The following is a 14,509-nucleotide window of genomic DNA, read 5'->3' on the forward strand; positions in this document are numbered from 1 at the left end:
TGGTCTACAAAACATGAAACAGACTATAAATTCCATCCCAAGCAATTTACTGAATTCATGATGTTTCTGTCACATTTTATATATAAAATACTACACCGCTAATTTTAAAAATTAAATCCTTTTATTTATTCCAGAGTAATAGATGCATATACATTCAAGTATAAAACCGTGAAGCCATGAAACTACCAGCGTCATGATGACTAGATTTGGCTTTCAGATGTTTCAATGAAAGTAATGTGGTGATAATGTGAACAATTGAGACAATCACCGCACATGCAAAGATGACAGCTTAATGAATAGGTGGTTGGCGCGGAGGTGGCAGTTCCAGCAGTAGAGAAACATAAAATATCAAGTGTGTCTGGTGGAGAATCAAAAGGAGGCAGCATGGCGCATGGCGCCGCGGAGCTCCTGAGGGCGGCCAGTGTTGCTTGTGCTGCCTGGCCGGCTTCCAAGTCGCTGGGACCGCCGCCACCACCACCGCTGTCGTGTGGGTGCCGGGGGCACCCGCATCTGGAGCTCCTGGGCCGGAGGGACCCAGGAGTGAGCACGGGGGGGGGGGGGGGAAGGAGAAGCCCTGACCCTGCTGCCCTGCCATTGCGCTGCCGCCGCCAAGGGAAAGGAGGAGAGGTAGGAGGGCAGACGGAGGCCGTGAGGAAACATGCGGCTGAACCCAGGCCCAGCCTGAGCCCACCTCCCCGACGGCTAGCGCACTGCATTTTAAGCCACTAATGTGAACATACCCAAAGTGTGAATGTGTGAGCTGAGCTCCCAGAGAGAAGATTGTGCTCCTGCTCTGCTGCAGTGGTTTGCAAAGTCAGTGTGTTGCCCACACCTGGCCTCACGGTTTGTCCTGCTCCAGACAAACCACGTTATATCCAAGGTTTTTCTTGGGTTTATATCTCTGACAAACCATGAGCCCGGGTTTGTGTGATGTGCTTAACTCACAGCAGCAGATGAACAGGAGAACCGGGGAATGAACTAAGCAGCCACAATCCCCTTGCATTTGTACTCAGCTCATAGTATTGTGGGAAAGTATGGGCAATTTCATGGCCAAAAACATTCCTAAGTATGGCAAGCAAATCATTCTGAGTTCATGCGGTAAAAATGCAGTGCACTCCTTTGTTGATACATCTTAACTGGAGAATCCAGACCGTTAGTTTTTTGGAATACAGCCTTCTATCTGGACTTCAGCTGGCCAGCCATTATATCGATTCTTTTTCGCATCAGAGTGGTTGATCTGTTTAAAAGAGACGTATAAATAGCAATTCAGTTTATGGCTTCAAAATAATGTAATTGTGAAAGTCTATCTATTATTGCCATAACAAGAGAAAATAGTGTGGCTTCCAATCAGCCACAAGTGGGCGGGGGGGGGGCACTTTGGAATGGGGAAGAGCTGCAGCTCATGTTCCTTGCATTCCGAAGGTCCCAGATTCAATTCCTGGCATCTCCAGTTAAGGCTGGGAATAACTCTTGTCTGGAACCATAAACAGCAACTACCAGTCAGTGTGGACAATACTGAGCTAGATGGACCAATGATCTGAGTCAGCATAGGGCAGCTTCCTACGTTCCAAAATACACAATGGAAGCAACCCACCCCTTTTATCACTAAGCTTACGGAGAAAAGAAAACACTAAAGCCGATTTATCTAGATCAGTTCATGTGAACCACATAGTTTTTGGCTCCATCAAAAGAGCTTGGGAATGTGCTGCAAAGTGGGATAGCTTTGGCAAAGGTATTTGCCAAACGGGGGACCCACAATTGAGATCATGTTTGAGCACAACCCCTTTCCACTTCTGACTGAGAATATTCAGGCAAAAAACTAGGTATTATATGTTTGGGTATCGTCAGAAAGGACAGCCCCATGTCCAGTTCATAGCATTCCTCTATAATGTCTACTACAATGTATCTGTATTTTGACATTACAGTCGTACCTTGGAAGTCGAACGGAGTCCGTTCCGGAAGTCCGTTCAACTTCCGAAATGTTCGGAAACCAAGGCACGGTTTCCGATTGGTTTCCGATTGCACAGGTGTGCTGGAAACAATAGCGGAAGCCATGCTGGACATTCGGCTTCCAAAAAAAGACCAGAACACTCACTTCTGGTTTTCGAGCAGGAGCCAGAATGTTCGACTCCCAAGGTGTTCAGGAGCCAAGGTACGACTATACATTCAAAAAATGGAGAGAGACCAGGAAGGAAAGAAAAGTCAGTGGGCAGCCTGGATACCCCTAGCTACCTTATATTTTCCTGGGGCAAATATCTAAACAGGAGCACTCCTGCTAAGGGGTATGCCATATATTGTGGCATCTTTGATATAAGCATCTGTTTGACAGGAGTCAGGATTGAAAACACTTCCAGCTTCCTCTCCCTTTAAAATTAAGGAGCCTCTGGAGTAGAGCAGAGAGGAGCTGACACTAGAGTAAGCTTTTGAGCATGTGATACATTTGGGGGGTGTATAGGCCATGATACCTAGCCAGAGCTTTTTAAGGATATGCAGGATGGAAATAGTAAAGCAACTGAAACGAATTTAGAAAGTGAATCAATAAACTTTCTCACGGCGTTTTTGTTTTTTTTAAAAAACTAAATCAAATATTGACTGTAATTGCCTATTAATTCAAAGAACCACCTCCTAATAAGGGAATACGGAGCTTAATCTTGGACTTTAAGAGTTAATGTTTTGGTAGGTTTCTTTTTTTTTTTTGCAACATCTTAATTCTATTTTGTTTCTGCAGCAAGACATACTAAGTAGCAGAAAGAAATCAGACAATTAAGTGGTATATGGTAAAGATGCTAAACTAATAAGGCCCTGTTCTGATTTTAAAGCAAACTGTTACAAAAGTGGACGGTAATATACTCTCATAATATTAGTTAAGTTACTGTGTGCAGAGGAGGGTGACCCTATGATAAAGTGTCTGGAAACCAAGCCTTATGAGGAACGGTTGAGGGAGTTGGGCATATTTAGCCTGATAAAAAGAAGAGACTGAGAGGGGATATGATGAGCTATTTTCAAATACCTTAAGGGCTGTCACATGGAAGATGAAGCAAGGTTGTTTTCTCCTGCTCCAGAGAGGATGACTCAGACCAATGTAGTCAAGTTACAAGAAAGGAGATGCCAGCTAAACATCAGGAAGAACTTTCTGACAGTAAAAGCTGTTTGACAGGAGAGCAGAATCCCTCAAAAGCTGGTGGACTCTCCTTAATTGGAGATTTTTAAGCAGAGGTCAGAGGGGCTATCTTTCAGGGATGCTTTAGTTGAGATTACCACATTGGAGGGGGTTGTACTAGATGACCCAACTCTCTAATTCTACGGTTCCATTACTGTAAGTTAGCCAATATGGATAGCTTTTATTTCATTTGTTTGGATGCCCATCGTAGAACATAGCTAGACTACATGAAACACATCAGTATTTAAAGTTCTGCGGTTCCAGCAAGTGTTTTCTACATCCATATACATTTTTGAGTCTCTTAATTTACACAAGTCTTACCATTTCCCTTTGTGTGTCGGCTGGCAGTTCAAAACCTTTTGCTGCTATAAAGGCCCAGCTTGACCTGAATTTCAAATTCCTTATTTCTTTACTTCCTAGATCTGCTATTGCCTTTTTCGCATCCTCCATTAACCTATGTGAGAGAGAAAGGATTAATCCAAATTTTGTACCTTTGACAACTCATGTTTGCTAAAAGCTAAAGTCTGAATAGGATAGGATAGATTTCTTCCGATATTCTTATTCAGATTTCATTTCTTCCTAAAATGTTTTCTTTAGCACATAGAAATAAAGAGCATTAATAGCACAATCCTAAGCATGTCTACTCAGAAAAAGATCCCACTGAATTAAATGGATTCATTTCCATGCATCACCTTATCACCTGCTTGCAACACTACCAGTCTTATTTATTCTGTTAAAGCCACCCTTAAAATACATAATAACATGAACAAGTTGTTGGCAATCCCTTAGGAACAAAGGATCCAAAAAAGCCAGCATCAGGTATCAAGTTTCTGCATCAGAGAAATATTGTGTTCCTGTTTTAAAATTATGCAAACGGATAAAACTAATGATTGCACAAGTATATCTAGTGCTTTTTTTCTGGGGGGAAAGGAGGGGGTACTCAATATGAAGTAAGTTTGTTTGTTTATTTAGGGCCCAGTTGCACTACCACACTCACACACACGAGGCAGTGGCTAAATGTAAGATGTGATTACGTAATAAACTCAAGCAGACAATGATCTGGATTACAAATGGCCACAACTTTAGTGATGTAGGTGGATTTTTGGCTCAGGCATTGAGTGTATATCATTCCAGCCCCAACCCCTGAACAAAAAAAATAATTATTTAATTCAAAAAAAGATAAAGGAACTCAGTTCCCCTATGTTCCTGCCCTACCCCACCCCACCCCGAATATATATCAGTCATATCAGTCATGATGCTACCAGGTGACACTCTAGAAGTCTAAGTGAAGTTTAAAAGTTAATTACAGTCCTATCTTGGCTCCCAAATGCCGTGGGAATCGGATGTACCAGCTCCCGAACGATCAAAAACCAGAAGTGATTGTTCTGGTTTTCTAATGTTCTTTTGGAAGCCAAATGTCTGACAGGGCTTCCACAGTTCCCAGTTGGCTGCAGGAGCTTCCTGCAGCCAATCAGAAGCCACGCATTTGAAGTTGAACGTTTTGGAAGTTGAACGGACTTCCGGAATGGATTCTGTTTGACTTCTGAGGTAAGACTGTATCTGGATCATATAGAAATCTCAGAGTTCTTATGTTACAATGCCCCAAGATACCCTCTGTCTCAGTGTATTTTATAACCTGTTGTTTGTTGTGGTGCTATATAATTAAAAATAAAATAAAAAGAAATATTAAAAAATAAATTTAGAATTTTAAACCACTGTTTGAGGAAATTCTTGTCAAAATATGACAAGAATATCAGACTGTGGCCTCCAAGGGGTCCATGTATGTATACTGGATAGGAAAATTCAAGTGTATTTAGTAAGATGGGAGGTAAATTTTATCATACCACCACATATTTTGCTACCTTATTTCTCAAAGTCTGAAAAGTGAAACTACTAGCTATGTTAAAAACAGGGCCATAAATCTGTTTGCTTACCTTGAGCTTCCATCATCATAGGTCACCATCAGGAGCAGAGATTTCTGGGGTGCTTTTTGGACAAAATCAGCCAGTGGTCTGGAGAATGCTGTTAATGGCAGTGGGGAGAGAAACCTACATAAATGTGCTATTTCCCCCTCAAACATTGTATTCTTGCTCTTTTTGGACAAGGCAGGACCCAAGAAAACTTTGAGTAAAGTTTCACTCATGGCTAGAACAGGGTGGTCTCAGTTCCAGCAAACTTCTCCCTTCCCGACATCCCTTTCCCCCAAAACTCTTGCCTTCCAACTCAATGTCTCTCTTCCACTGAAGGAAAAGGAGCAATAAAGAGAAAGTGCTTGGGATGGGAGCCTCAGTAAAGGCTGAGTCGTATGTCCATGATCCAAACAATCTGCTGTAGACATGCTCTACTCTCTGATATTGCATAAGTGTCATAACTGCTATTTACATGCATGAGGGTTTTTGGCAGACGCTTTTATAACAATATTGAACATAGACATGCCTCTTACCTCCTTGCCACATGTCAAAAGATTTTGCATCAACAAGCTTCCCAGTGTTATCTGTGAGAAAGGGAATGCATTACAAAAAATGAAAGAAAGCAAGACAGAAAAAAAATGTTTCCAAAATCTCCCAAACAAAAGTATTTAGTTTAGAATGAAGAGGGCAATAAGCACACATCATGCGCCATGTATGCAGGTCTGTGCATCTATGTGTAGGCAGTGTGGGCACCTCTGGCCTTTGAGTCAATCCAGGCTCATCAGTGGGTCCAATTTGGCCCATGAGGCCTTTCTCCCCAAACCAATCAGATGGCGCCACTGATGATGTTCAGCTGATGTGTGGGACCTTCTTGGAAAGCCCACCCTGCGTTGATCCCTCCAACCTCCCCAAAGGATCAGCATGGGGAAGGCTTTACAAAACAAACGGTCTGTTTGCTTTTATTGGAGTTTTGTTCTCTTCATTGCTGCAAGACAGCACTGTCCCCGACGCTGGAGCTTATGTCTACTTTAGACATCAGCTCTGACAAAAACTGCTCTGTCACACAGCAGTGAGGAAACAGGCACTTGTGTGGTTGCTCAGCTCCATTCTCCAGTGCACAGGTGTGATATAGCGGGGACTGACTTAAAGCACACACCCTTTGCAGAAGTCGTCGGTCCCCGTTCCTCCCGCATAAAATGTTTTTATTGAAAGATTTCCATAGATAAGAAAGGTACACACAGCGTCTTTGTTTTCAGTTTATAGAGTCTTTTCTACAGGTCAGTTACATTTTGTGTGAGACACTGCTATCATGCACATTGTGATCTTGGGAGAGAGAGAGAGATTGTTCCAGCTGTGATCTTTAAAAGGGTGGAAGAAAGTGCTGCAAAGAGTGCTCAGTCCCTGCTCTCCCATGCTGAAACGGGATCATGGAGAATACAAGGGATTTCTACAGGTGGGGGGGGGAGGGGGAGACAATCCACCTGACAATCATGTGACATCTAAGTGACATGAGACTGACAAATGGATTGTCCCACCCACCTGCTAAAGTTGGTCAGTGGGGTGAGGCCAGATAAAGATCCCAGAGCCAAAAATAAATAAATCCCTGCTCCTGGTATAGGTAAAGGTCCCCTGACCATTAGGTCCAGTCGTGACCGACTCTGGGGTTGCGGCGCTGATCTTGCTTTATTGGCTGAGGGAGCCGGCGTACAGCTTCTGGGTCATGTGGCCAGCATGACTAAGATGCTTCTGGCGAAACTGGAACAGCACACGGAAATGCCATTTACCTTCCCACCGGAGTGGTACTTATTTATCTCTTTGCACTTTGACGTGCTTTCGAACTGCTAGGTTGGCAGGAGCAGGGACCGAGCAACAGGAGCTCACCCCGTTGCAGGGATTCAAACCGCCGACCTTCTGATCGGCAAGTTCTAGATTCTGTGGTTTAACCCACAGTGCCACCTGCGTCCCGCTCCTGGTATAGACCACTGCAAAAGTTGGCAGGGAAGATACCAAAAATAAACAAATTTCAGTTACACTGCTAAGTTTCTATCTAAGGAAACACCTAATCTATAATGATATAAATGCAAAAGGAAGAGCACTCAGGAAAATCTATGATAAGCACTATAAATGAGACAAAGCAGGTGAGGTATCACTGTTGTAAATTATACATTTTATAATGGCCACTAAAGTCTTTAAAGAGCACTTTTAATGAGTGCTCAAACACTTTCAAGACAGTAGCTCAGCAGTCCTTATGGCAATCATGGCAGACAGGCCAAGGCAAGGCCACCAGAGTGAGTTAATGGCAGAGACGAGATTCCCAGTGTTGCTTTCTTGGTTCACAGTCTCATAGCCACTTTGACATAGCATTTTTATTTCTTTAAAAAAGCACATACAGGATTGTGTCTTTTTACTCACAGTCCACAATGGCAACATTTATTCCTCTTCCAACATTTTTACTTTCTTTGCTCATAAGTCTGAAATGGAAACACAAAGTGTTTATCTGGGAAATATGGCAGACAGGAGGTGCTTTCCTGTGGTATTTAATAATGAGATAACAGTAGAGGGTGATGTTAAACTCTGTCCCCACTCTGTCAGGACTTTGAAGCACAGCGTGGGGCTTTTTGAAAGCCCTTTTGCAAACAGCCCCACACTGCTCTTTAAATCAGCCCACTCACTGTCCTTTGTTTGCAATAAGGCTTTCTAACAGTTCCATGCTGCTTTTTGAAACTTCTGTTGAAACACTGCTAAAATGGATACCCTACCCCCCCTCATTTTAACAGTGGTTTCAATGGAAACTGCTTTCCCCTGCTGAAACAAGGTGTACAGTACTTGCAATACCCATGATGGACATTGGGCATGCACCTAGCTTCAGCAAAGGAACCATTAAAAGCTCACTTTAAGCTCCCAGTGGTTTCCTTGAAATTACTGCCCTCACCTTCTGACACGTTTCACATCAGGTGTAGGGTGGGTAGTCTATTTAGAAGCAAGTCTCACCTTTTTCAATAGAACTTACTCCTACCTTAAGCGTGTTTAGGATTGTAGCATCAATGCACTAATGGAAAACAACAACCCACTTTTGTGACAAAACAACACCATTAGCCATTTAATCAGTGGAACACTTGAATAAGTTGAGTAAGCCAACTTTAAACCAATTTCACTCTCATTGCATCCTTTTCTATGGGAACTGTAGCTTTATTCCTAGCTGGATAAATGGGTACAGTATTTGCAAGCGTCCATTTGCTAGAATTTTAGTCTGTTTCTCAAAAGTTTTTTTTAAACTGTTTATAAATATCTTGTGTGTAAATTGCCTTGAGATGTTGGTTTTGAAGACAATTAAAAAATTGTAATAAAAATAATGCGAAGGTTCCGAAAATCATTTCCACAGGAAGCTGCCTTGTACAGAATGAGACCACTGCCCCATGTAGTCCATGACTGTCTATATATTAATTCCCCAAAGGCCCAAGTCAAGGTGGTTGGGGAGTTTGGTACAGTTCCCCCAAAAGGGCCCTCTTTCCCCCCAAAAGGAATGCATGAAATTTAAGTAAGGAATGCCTTGAATTAAAAATATACTGTGTCTATACTTGTACACTGAAGCACCTACAGATGGAGAGGAAAGGCATGCAGCACTTGGAGTGATTGTCTATGGCCCCTCCCTAGTTTTAATAGTGTTAAAACTTCCTACCTTCTCATACCACTACAACTACCACTGGAGGTCCAATGGACTCTGTTATAAATAAATGGCAAAGCTGGCCTTAAGTGTTGTTCAGTACTCACAGCTGATCTTCAAAACAGATCTTGGCGATGGACTTCTGACCACCACCACTGAGTATGCGATAAGCATAGCTCCCAGGCGAACATGGAGACCAGTGGTCACATTTCAGTCTTTTCGGGAGTGGTGCTGAAAAGTACATTAGATAGGAAGGCCTTTGAACACTGGGCAACCATCATTCATAGCTGAAGCCCAACACACAACTAAGCATGCTAATGTCCACTAAAATTATCGGTAATTGGTCTGACCATGTTTAACTCCACTTTGGATTGCGGCCGACATTTATTTTGTCATGTTGTAAATTATAACTGTTAAGTATAGCAGGTTTTTCTTCTTCATCTTAACCAGTGCTGATGTCAAACAATATAGTTTCCTCAAACCTGTGGCTGCTGCCAACCCAGATCTTTTATCTGATCACCCTCAATGTTTTGCAGTCAGTGAACTGGAACATGGGTGAGGAAAGACTGAGGTAAATGTTAAGGTCAGGTGCTTCCTTTCATAATCAAGGAGATGTAGAGAGCAGATGTGGTGCAGCAATGATTGCATATTTCGGGTAGAGGCAAAGAACTATTCTTACAGTCTGAGGGGATGGGATTTACTCTACTAAATAATCAGACCATTTTTACTTGGGTAGCACATGAGACAGAAGTCATCTTTTTTTTTTTTTTTTTACAAAACTTCTACTTAAATAACCATGTGCCTTAGAATATTAAAATACATCCAGGAGAATGTGATCACATACCTTTAAGTTTTGGTTTCTCAGCAATGTTCTGAAGGTCGTCGAAAGCTGATGCTAAGGAGTCTTCAGGTATAATAGTTGCCAACAGGGATCCAAAGTACCAGGCACAGACAGTTGCAAAGATAAACCCTCCTAACTTCATAAAATCTGAAAAAATTAACAAACATTTTCATGACAGTCGAGACAATCTATGTACATTCAGAAGGAAAAGTGGCAACTGCCAAGCTCACTGAGCCACAAAATATTGTTGCACGCCATCCCAATCGCCAGGCAGTGCGAGATTCCATGAGTTCCATGCACTTCACCAGAGTTTGTGTTTCCTTTGGAAATGAGGCACAGCGGAGGCTGTGACATATGGTTTATTCACACAAACATAAAACCTGAGTTCACATCATTAACGCCCCCAAAAGGTACTGTTTCTCCCATAGCCCCAGCTATGTTGATGATGGTTGCTGCAAGTGATTCCCAAACAGAGAAGACGCAAGTGTCTGAAACATGTCTAGCAAAACTGTCGCATTGGGATAATCCTCTGGCCTCCCTGCTCCTTTATAGCAAACCTTCTGCTACCCAAAACAGTTCTTCTGTTTACATTTCTTAGTGCAGAAAGTATTGATCTGATGTGTAGAGAACTTTCCTATTCCACTTAATTCAAGAGGGTTCTGGAAGCTTCTCTGCGTGAAAGAAGCAAGTAGAAGGTTCATGATGTTTGTGTTATTCCTTCAGAGAAGCTGAGTACAGTTGGCTTAAACTGGTTCTCTTATCTCTTTCTGTCAAGGTCATGCTGACTATAAAAGTAAGGCAAGAAGGAGCCTGGGTTTCACATTCTCTTTCTATCTCTTTTCCTTCTGGTGTGGTGTTCTGTACATAATATGCTTAGTGTTAAGGTTTAGACTTATTATAAGTTGTTGCAAGTTTAAATTAGGTCTGTTGCAACTGGATTTCTTATGGACAATGCCAATCCTGAATGTATTGAATTTGTGACCATTATGCTCATTTGCCTTCAGTAGCAGTAAAGCTCTGCTGGATGAAATACAATTGCCTCTGCTCTAATCCCATATACCCATAAACAGTCATGATTTTACCCTGAAATGTAAGAGACAAAACTTTTCACCCAGTGAACCAGGAAGTCCTATATACTGCATAGAATAAAAAACCTGAAGTGTTGGAAGGGACCCGAAGGATCATCTAGCCCAACACCCTGCAATGCCAAAATATGCACCTATATGGGGATCAAACCCATGGCATTGGTATTATCAGCACTGTGCTCTTACCAGCTGAGCTAAAATACCGTGTGGTGTCCACCTAAAGACAGTTATGTTGGTTGAACAATGTCTGTTTGGAATTTGTTGTTGTTTAGTCGCTTAGTTGTGTCCGACTCTTCATGACCCCATGGACCAGAGCACGCCAGGCACTCCTGTCTTCCACTGCTTCCAGCAGTTTGGTCAAACTCATGCTGGTAGCTTCGAGAACACTATCCAACCATCTCGTCCTCTGTCGTCCCCTTCTCCTTGTGCCCTCCATCTTTCCCAACATCAGGGTCTTTTCCAGGGAGTCTTCTCTTCTCATGAGGTGGCCAAAGTATCGGAGCCTCAGCTTCAGGATCTGTCCTTCCAGTGAGCACTCGGGGCTGATTTCCTTCAGAATGGATAGGTTTGATCTTCTTGCAGTCCATGGGACTCTCAAGAGTCTCCTCCAGCACCGTAATTCAAAAGCATCAATTCTTCGGCGATCAGCCTTCTTATGGTCCATCTGTTTGGAATACGTGCTCTTTTTTCTTCTTCATTACCTTGATTTCCTAGGATAGGGATGGGAACCTCAGATGCCAATCTAGGCCTCTTTTGTCTGGCCCTCCTCCCCAGGTCACACACCCTTTCCACAGTCATGCTTTGCACTCTGCTGAAGTGTACTTGCCTTTCTCAAATGGGTCTTTGAATTCTAATCATGTGCCTAGCTTGCCTAAATAGAGGATAGAGGGAGTTGTGGGGGCATATGTAGAAACCAGCCTATTATACAAAGGTAAAATGTACCATATATTCACTGCCCTGACCAGTTTTGCTCTGGCCCTACCCACCACTGGCATGTGGATTCCTCCTGGAAGAGGGCCCAGAAAGTAATGTGGTCCTCGGGCTAAAAAAGGTCCTCCACCCTTGCTATAGGACATAGTACATAGTCATTATGAATTTAGGCATTATGAATTTATATAGATATCAAACTCCAGCCACAAATCATTATGGAAATATTTATTGCATATCTACAGCCTTCAAGCATTCCACACATTTTCTTAAATTGATTGTACAACACGCTACTCACGAAGTTACACAAGGAATTTCAGCCTTGCTAGCAAATGTATTTGTCAGCCTAACTTTTCTTCATATTCACTTCTTTGGAGCACACACACTATCACTATCACTATCACTGTCAGCTTAACACTCCAGCTTCTACAGAGTAAATGTTAGCTCTCCCAGTGGCGTAGCGTGGGGGGTGCAGGGGGGCCCGGCCGCACTGGGCGCAACATCTGGGGGTTAGGGTTAGGGGGCACAAATCCACGGGTTAGGGGGCGCAAATCCACGGGTTAGGGGGTGCAAATTACTTGCCTTGCCCCAGGTGCTGACAACCCACGCTACGCCACTGAGCTCTCCACAAACCTAATTACAGTGGTACCTCAGGTTAAGAACTTAATTCGTTCTGGAGGTCTGTTCTTAACCTGAAACTGTTCTTAACCTGAGGTACCACTTTAGCTAATGGGGCCTGTCGCTGCCTCTGTGCCCCTGGAGCACGATTTCTGTTCTCATCCTGAAGCAAAGTTCTTAACCCGAGGTACTATTTCTGGGTTAGTGGAGTCTGTAACCTGAAGCGTATGTAACCCGAGGTACCACTGTACATGCTAGGCATTTACTCATTATGGAGGGTTAAAAAGAGCTCACTCATCACTTTCTTCTGCCTTGTAATATACACAACTATGAGACCCTCAAGGCACTACCAAAAAGCTAGCCAGCCAGATTCTGCCCCCCACTTGCAGCAATATGCCTTTGCAATGTAACTTACAAATATAAACAAGTCAATCCAAGAGTAATGTAAACATATACATTTTCAGAAGTGCAAGTTGTCAAAACTTGAAACTGTAGAAGTTCTTCAAGTCACTTACATTAAATAAAACCTTCTTGGCAGTCAATACGGTTTTGGGTTTTAAAAAAGTAGCCCATAACTTTCTCACTGCTAGAGCACATAAAGCTAACTTATGGTGGCCAACTTTTCTACAATGGCCAGCAACCATCTAGTTCTGAAAACATATCATTGCCCTTCTAGGGAGTTCTGAAATGAAGAGAGGAATCTATCCCTAGATGAATTATAGAAATGCCAGTGCAGGATATAGTGCACAATATCGTTCATCCATCCTGATTCATATATACAAAGACAGTGATTTGTTTGCTACCTAGGGCATAATCAAACATCCACCAACCACTAGTGGGGCTTTACGGAGCAGTATGGCCACATCCACAGAACGGATGCTCCCAGAAACAGCAGTGGGAGTGGGTGGGCAGGACGATCCGGCTCAATGTCAACGCACAACAGCTTAGACTGGCTCATAATCCAGCAGATTTCAGGCGAGTTCAGCCTCTAAAAACAACAACCCAGAACTCTTCAGACAGGGTTCTTGATCAGGTGTCTTAAACCTTTTCAGACCCAATACCCCTTTAGAAACCCAAATATGCATTTGGGGACCATTTTTTAAGATAAGAAAGAACTAGAGTCAAACCACTGCTCCTGCCCTCATAAGGGATTATGAATAAAGCAAATTCCTTTAATATCCCCACAAAAGCTCCTGGGCCTATTTGTCTGTGATATCGCAAGCTTAATAGCTTCCGGAGAAGCTCCTGTGCCTTCAAATTCTATCCACTTTGAAGGCAGGGGAACACAAAGCTTAGTTATACAGTAGCACCTCTGGTTATGTACTTAATTCGTTCCGGAGGTCTGTTCTTAACTTGAAACTGTTCTTAACCTGAAGCACTACTTTAGCTAATGGGGCCTCCTGCTGCTGCCGCGCTGCCGCCACTGCGTGATTTCTGTTCTCATCCTGAAGCAAAGTTCTTAACCCGAGGTACTATTTCTGGGTTAGCAGAGTCTGTAACCTGAAGCGTATGTAACCTGAAGCGTATGTAACCCGAGGTACCACTGTATATAGAAAGGTTCAGGAGACAGACTGAAGCAGAGAGCACCCAATTACTCAGAAACAAAAAAAAATTAAATTATTTTAAAGTGCTCAGAAACAAGGTGAATATTGCTGCTTGGGCACACCCCATGAAGGAAATAATAAATATTACTGCTTACAGGACGTTTTGTTCTGTAGTGCATGGATAGCTGAAGGATTAGGAGAGATGACAACTCCCAAGTTACACATAAAATGTTGCCAAGAGTAATTCAGGAAATAGAGCAATATTATGCACCCATACAATCTTTGTTCTGCAACATAGAAGGGAATCATTAGCTAGACATTTGGCTCACAAATTGCAACACAGGCCGCCCCTCCAAGTTGATGGGCATTGCCATTCAAATGGTGTTTGCCACATCTTGTAATTGATTATCTGGGGTGAGGCTTAACTGGGCCCCACAATATCTTATTCAAGTTGGCACCCCTGATGCACAATGTCCCTTAGGTTAAAACAGTGGTTCTCAACCTTTTAGCACATTAAGCCTCTGCTTGAATAAACCTCTATTTTAACCTAAGGGATATCATGCAAGTTCAAATAGAGCCCATGAGGGTATGTATGGGGAGTAGGTGGGGCCTCCCACATAGCTGTCAGGTTCCTGACACCCAGTTGCAGACTGGAGGGGGGGATCCTTCTGTGTTATGGAGGTTAATTTCTAAACGTGAGGGGGACAGGGCTTCTTCCCCCTCATATCCCGCCTTGCCCAGTCCCTGATGAGCCACGACC

At 43.0% G+C, this 14,509-nt stretch overlaps 1 protein-coding gene across 2 annotated transcripts in view; it reads right to left on the reverse strand.

Moving 5' to 3' along the window:
• Nucleotides 1-102: 102 nt before the first annotated feature.
• Nucleotides 103-14,509, reverse strand: part of FAM3B (FAM3 metabolism regulating signaling molecule B) — an 82,499-nt gene continuing 68,092 nt past the window's right edge. Inside the window, exons 2-9 of one of the 2 annotated variants that reach the window (XM_083608813.1) lie at nt 10,847-11,324; nt 9,579-9,722; nt 8,842-8,965; nt 7,483-7,541; nt 5,604-5,654; nt 5,095-5,182; nt 3,482-3,614; nt 103-1,237 (exon numbers count right to left, since the gene is read on the reverse strand). In XM_083608813.1, the coding sequence (XP_083464939.1) occupies nt 1,154-1,237; nt 3,482-3,614; nt 5,095-5,182; nt 5,604-5,654; nt 7,483-7,541; nt 8,842-8,965; nt 9,579-9,717 (678 nt within the window). In that variant the 5' untranslated portion in view covers nt 9,718-9,722; nt 10,847-11,324 and the 3' untranslated portion in view covers nt 103-1,153. The remainder of the gene's footprint in view (nt 1,238-3,481; nt 3,615-5,094; nt 5,183-5,603; nt 5,655-7,482; nt 7,542-8,841; nt 8,966-9,578; nt 9,723-10,846; nt 11,325-14,509) is intronic. The other variant, XM_083608812.1, reaches the window with a different exon arrangement.

This window comes from Podarcis filfolensis (assembly GCF_964270895.1).
Source record: "Podarcis filfolensis genome assembly, chromosome: 4".
In the NCBI taxonomy this organism is placed as follows: Eukaryota; Metazoa; Chordata; class Lepidosauria; order Squamata; family Lacertidae; genus Podarcis; species Podarcis filfolensis.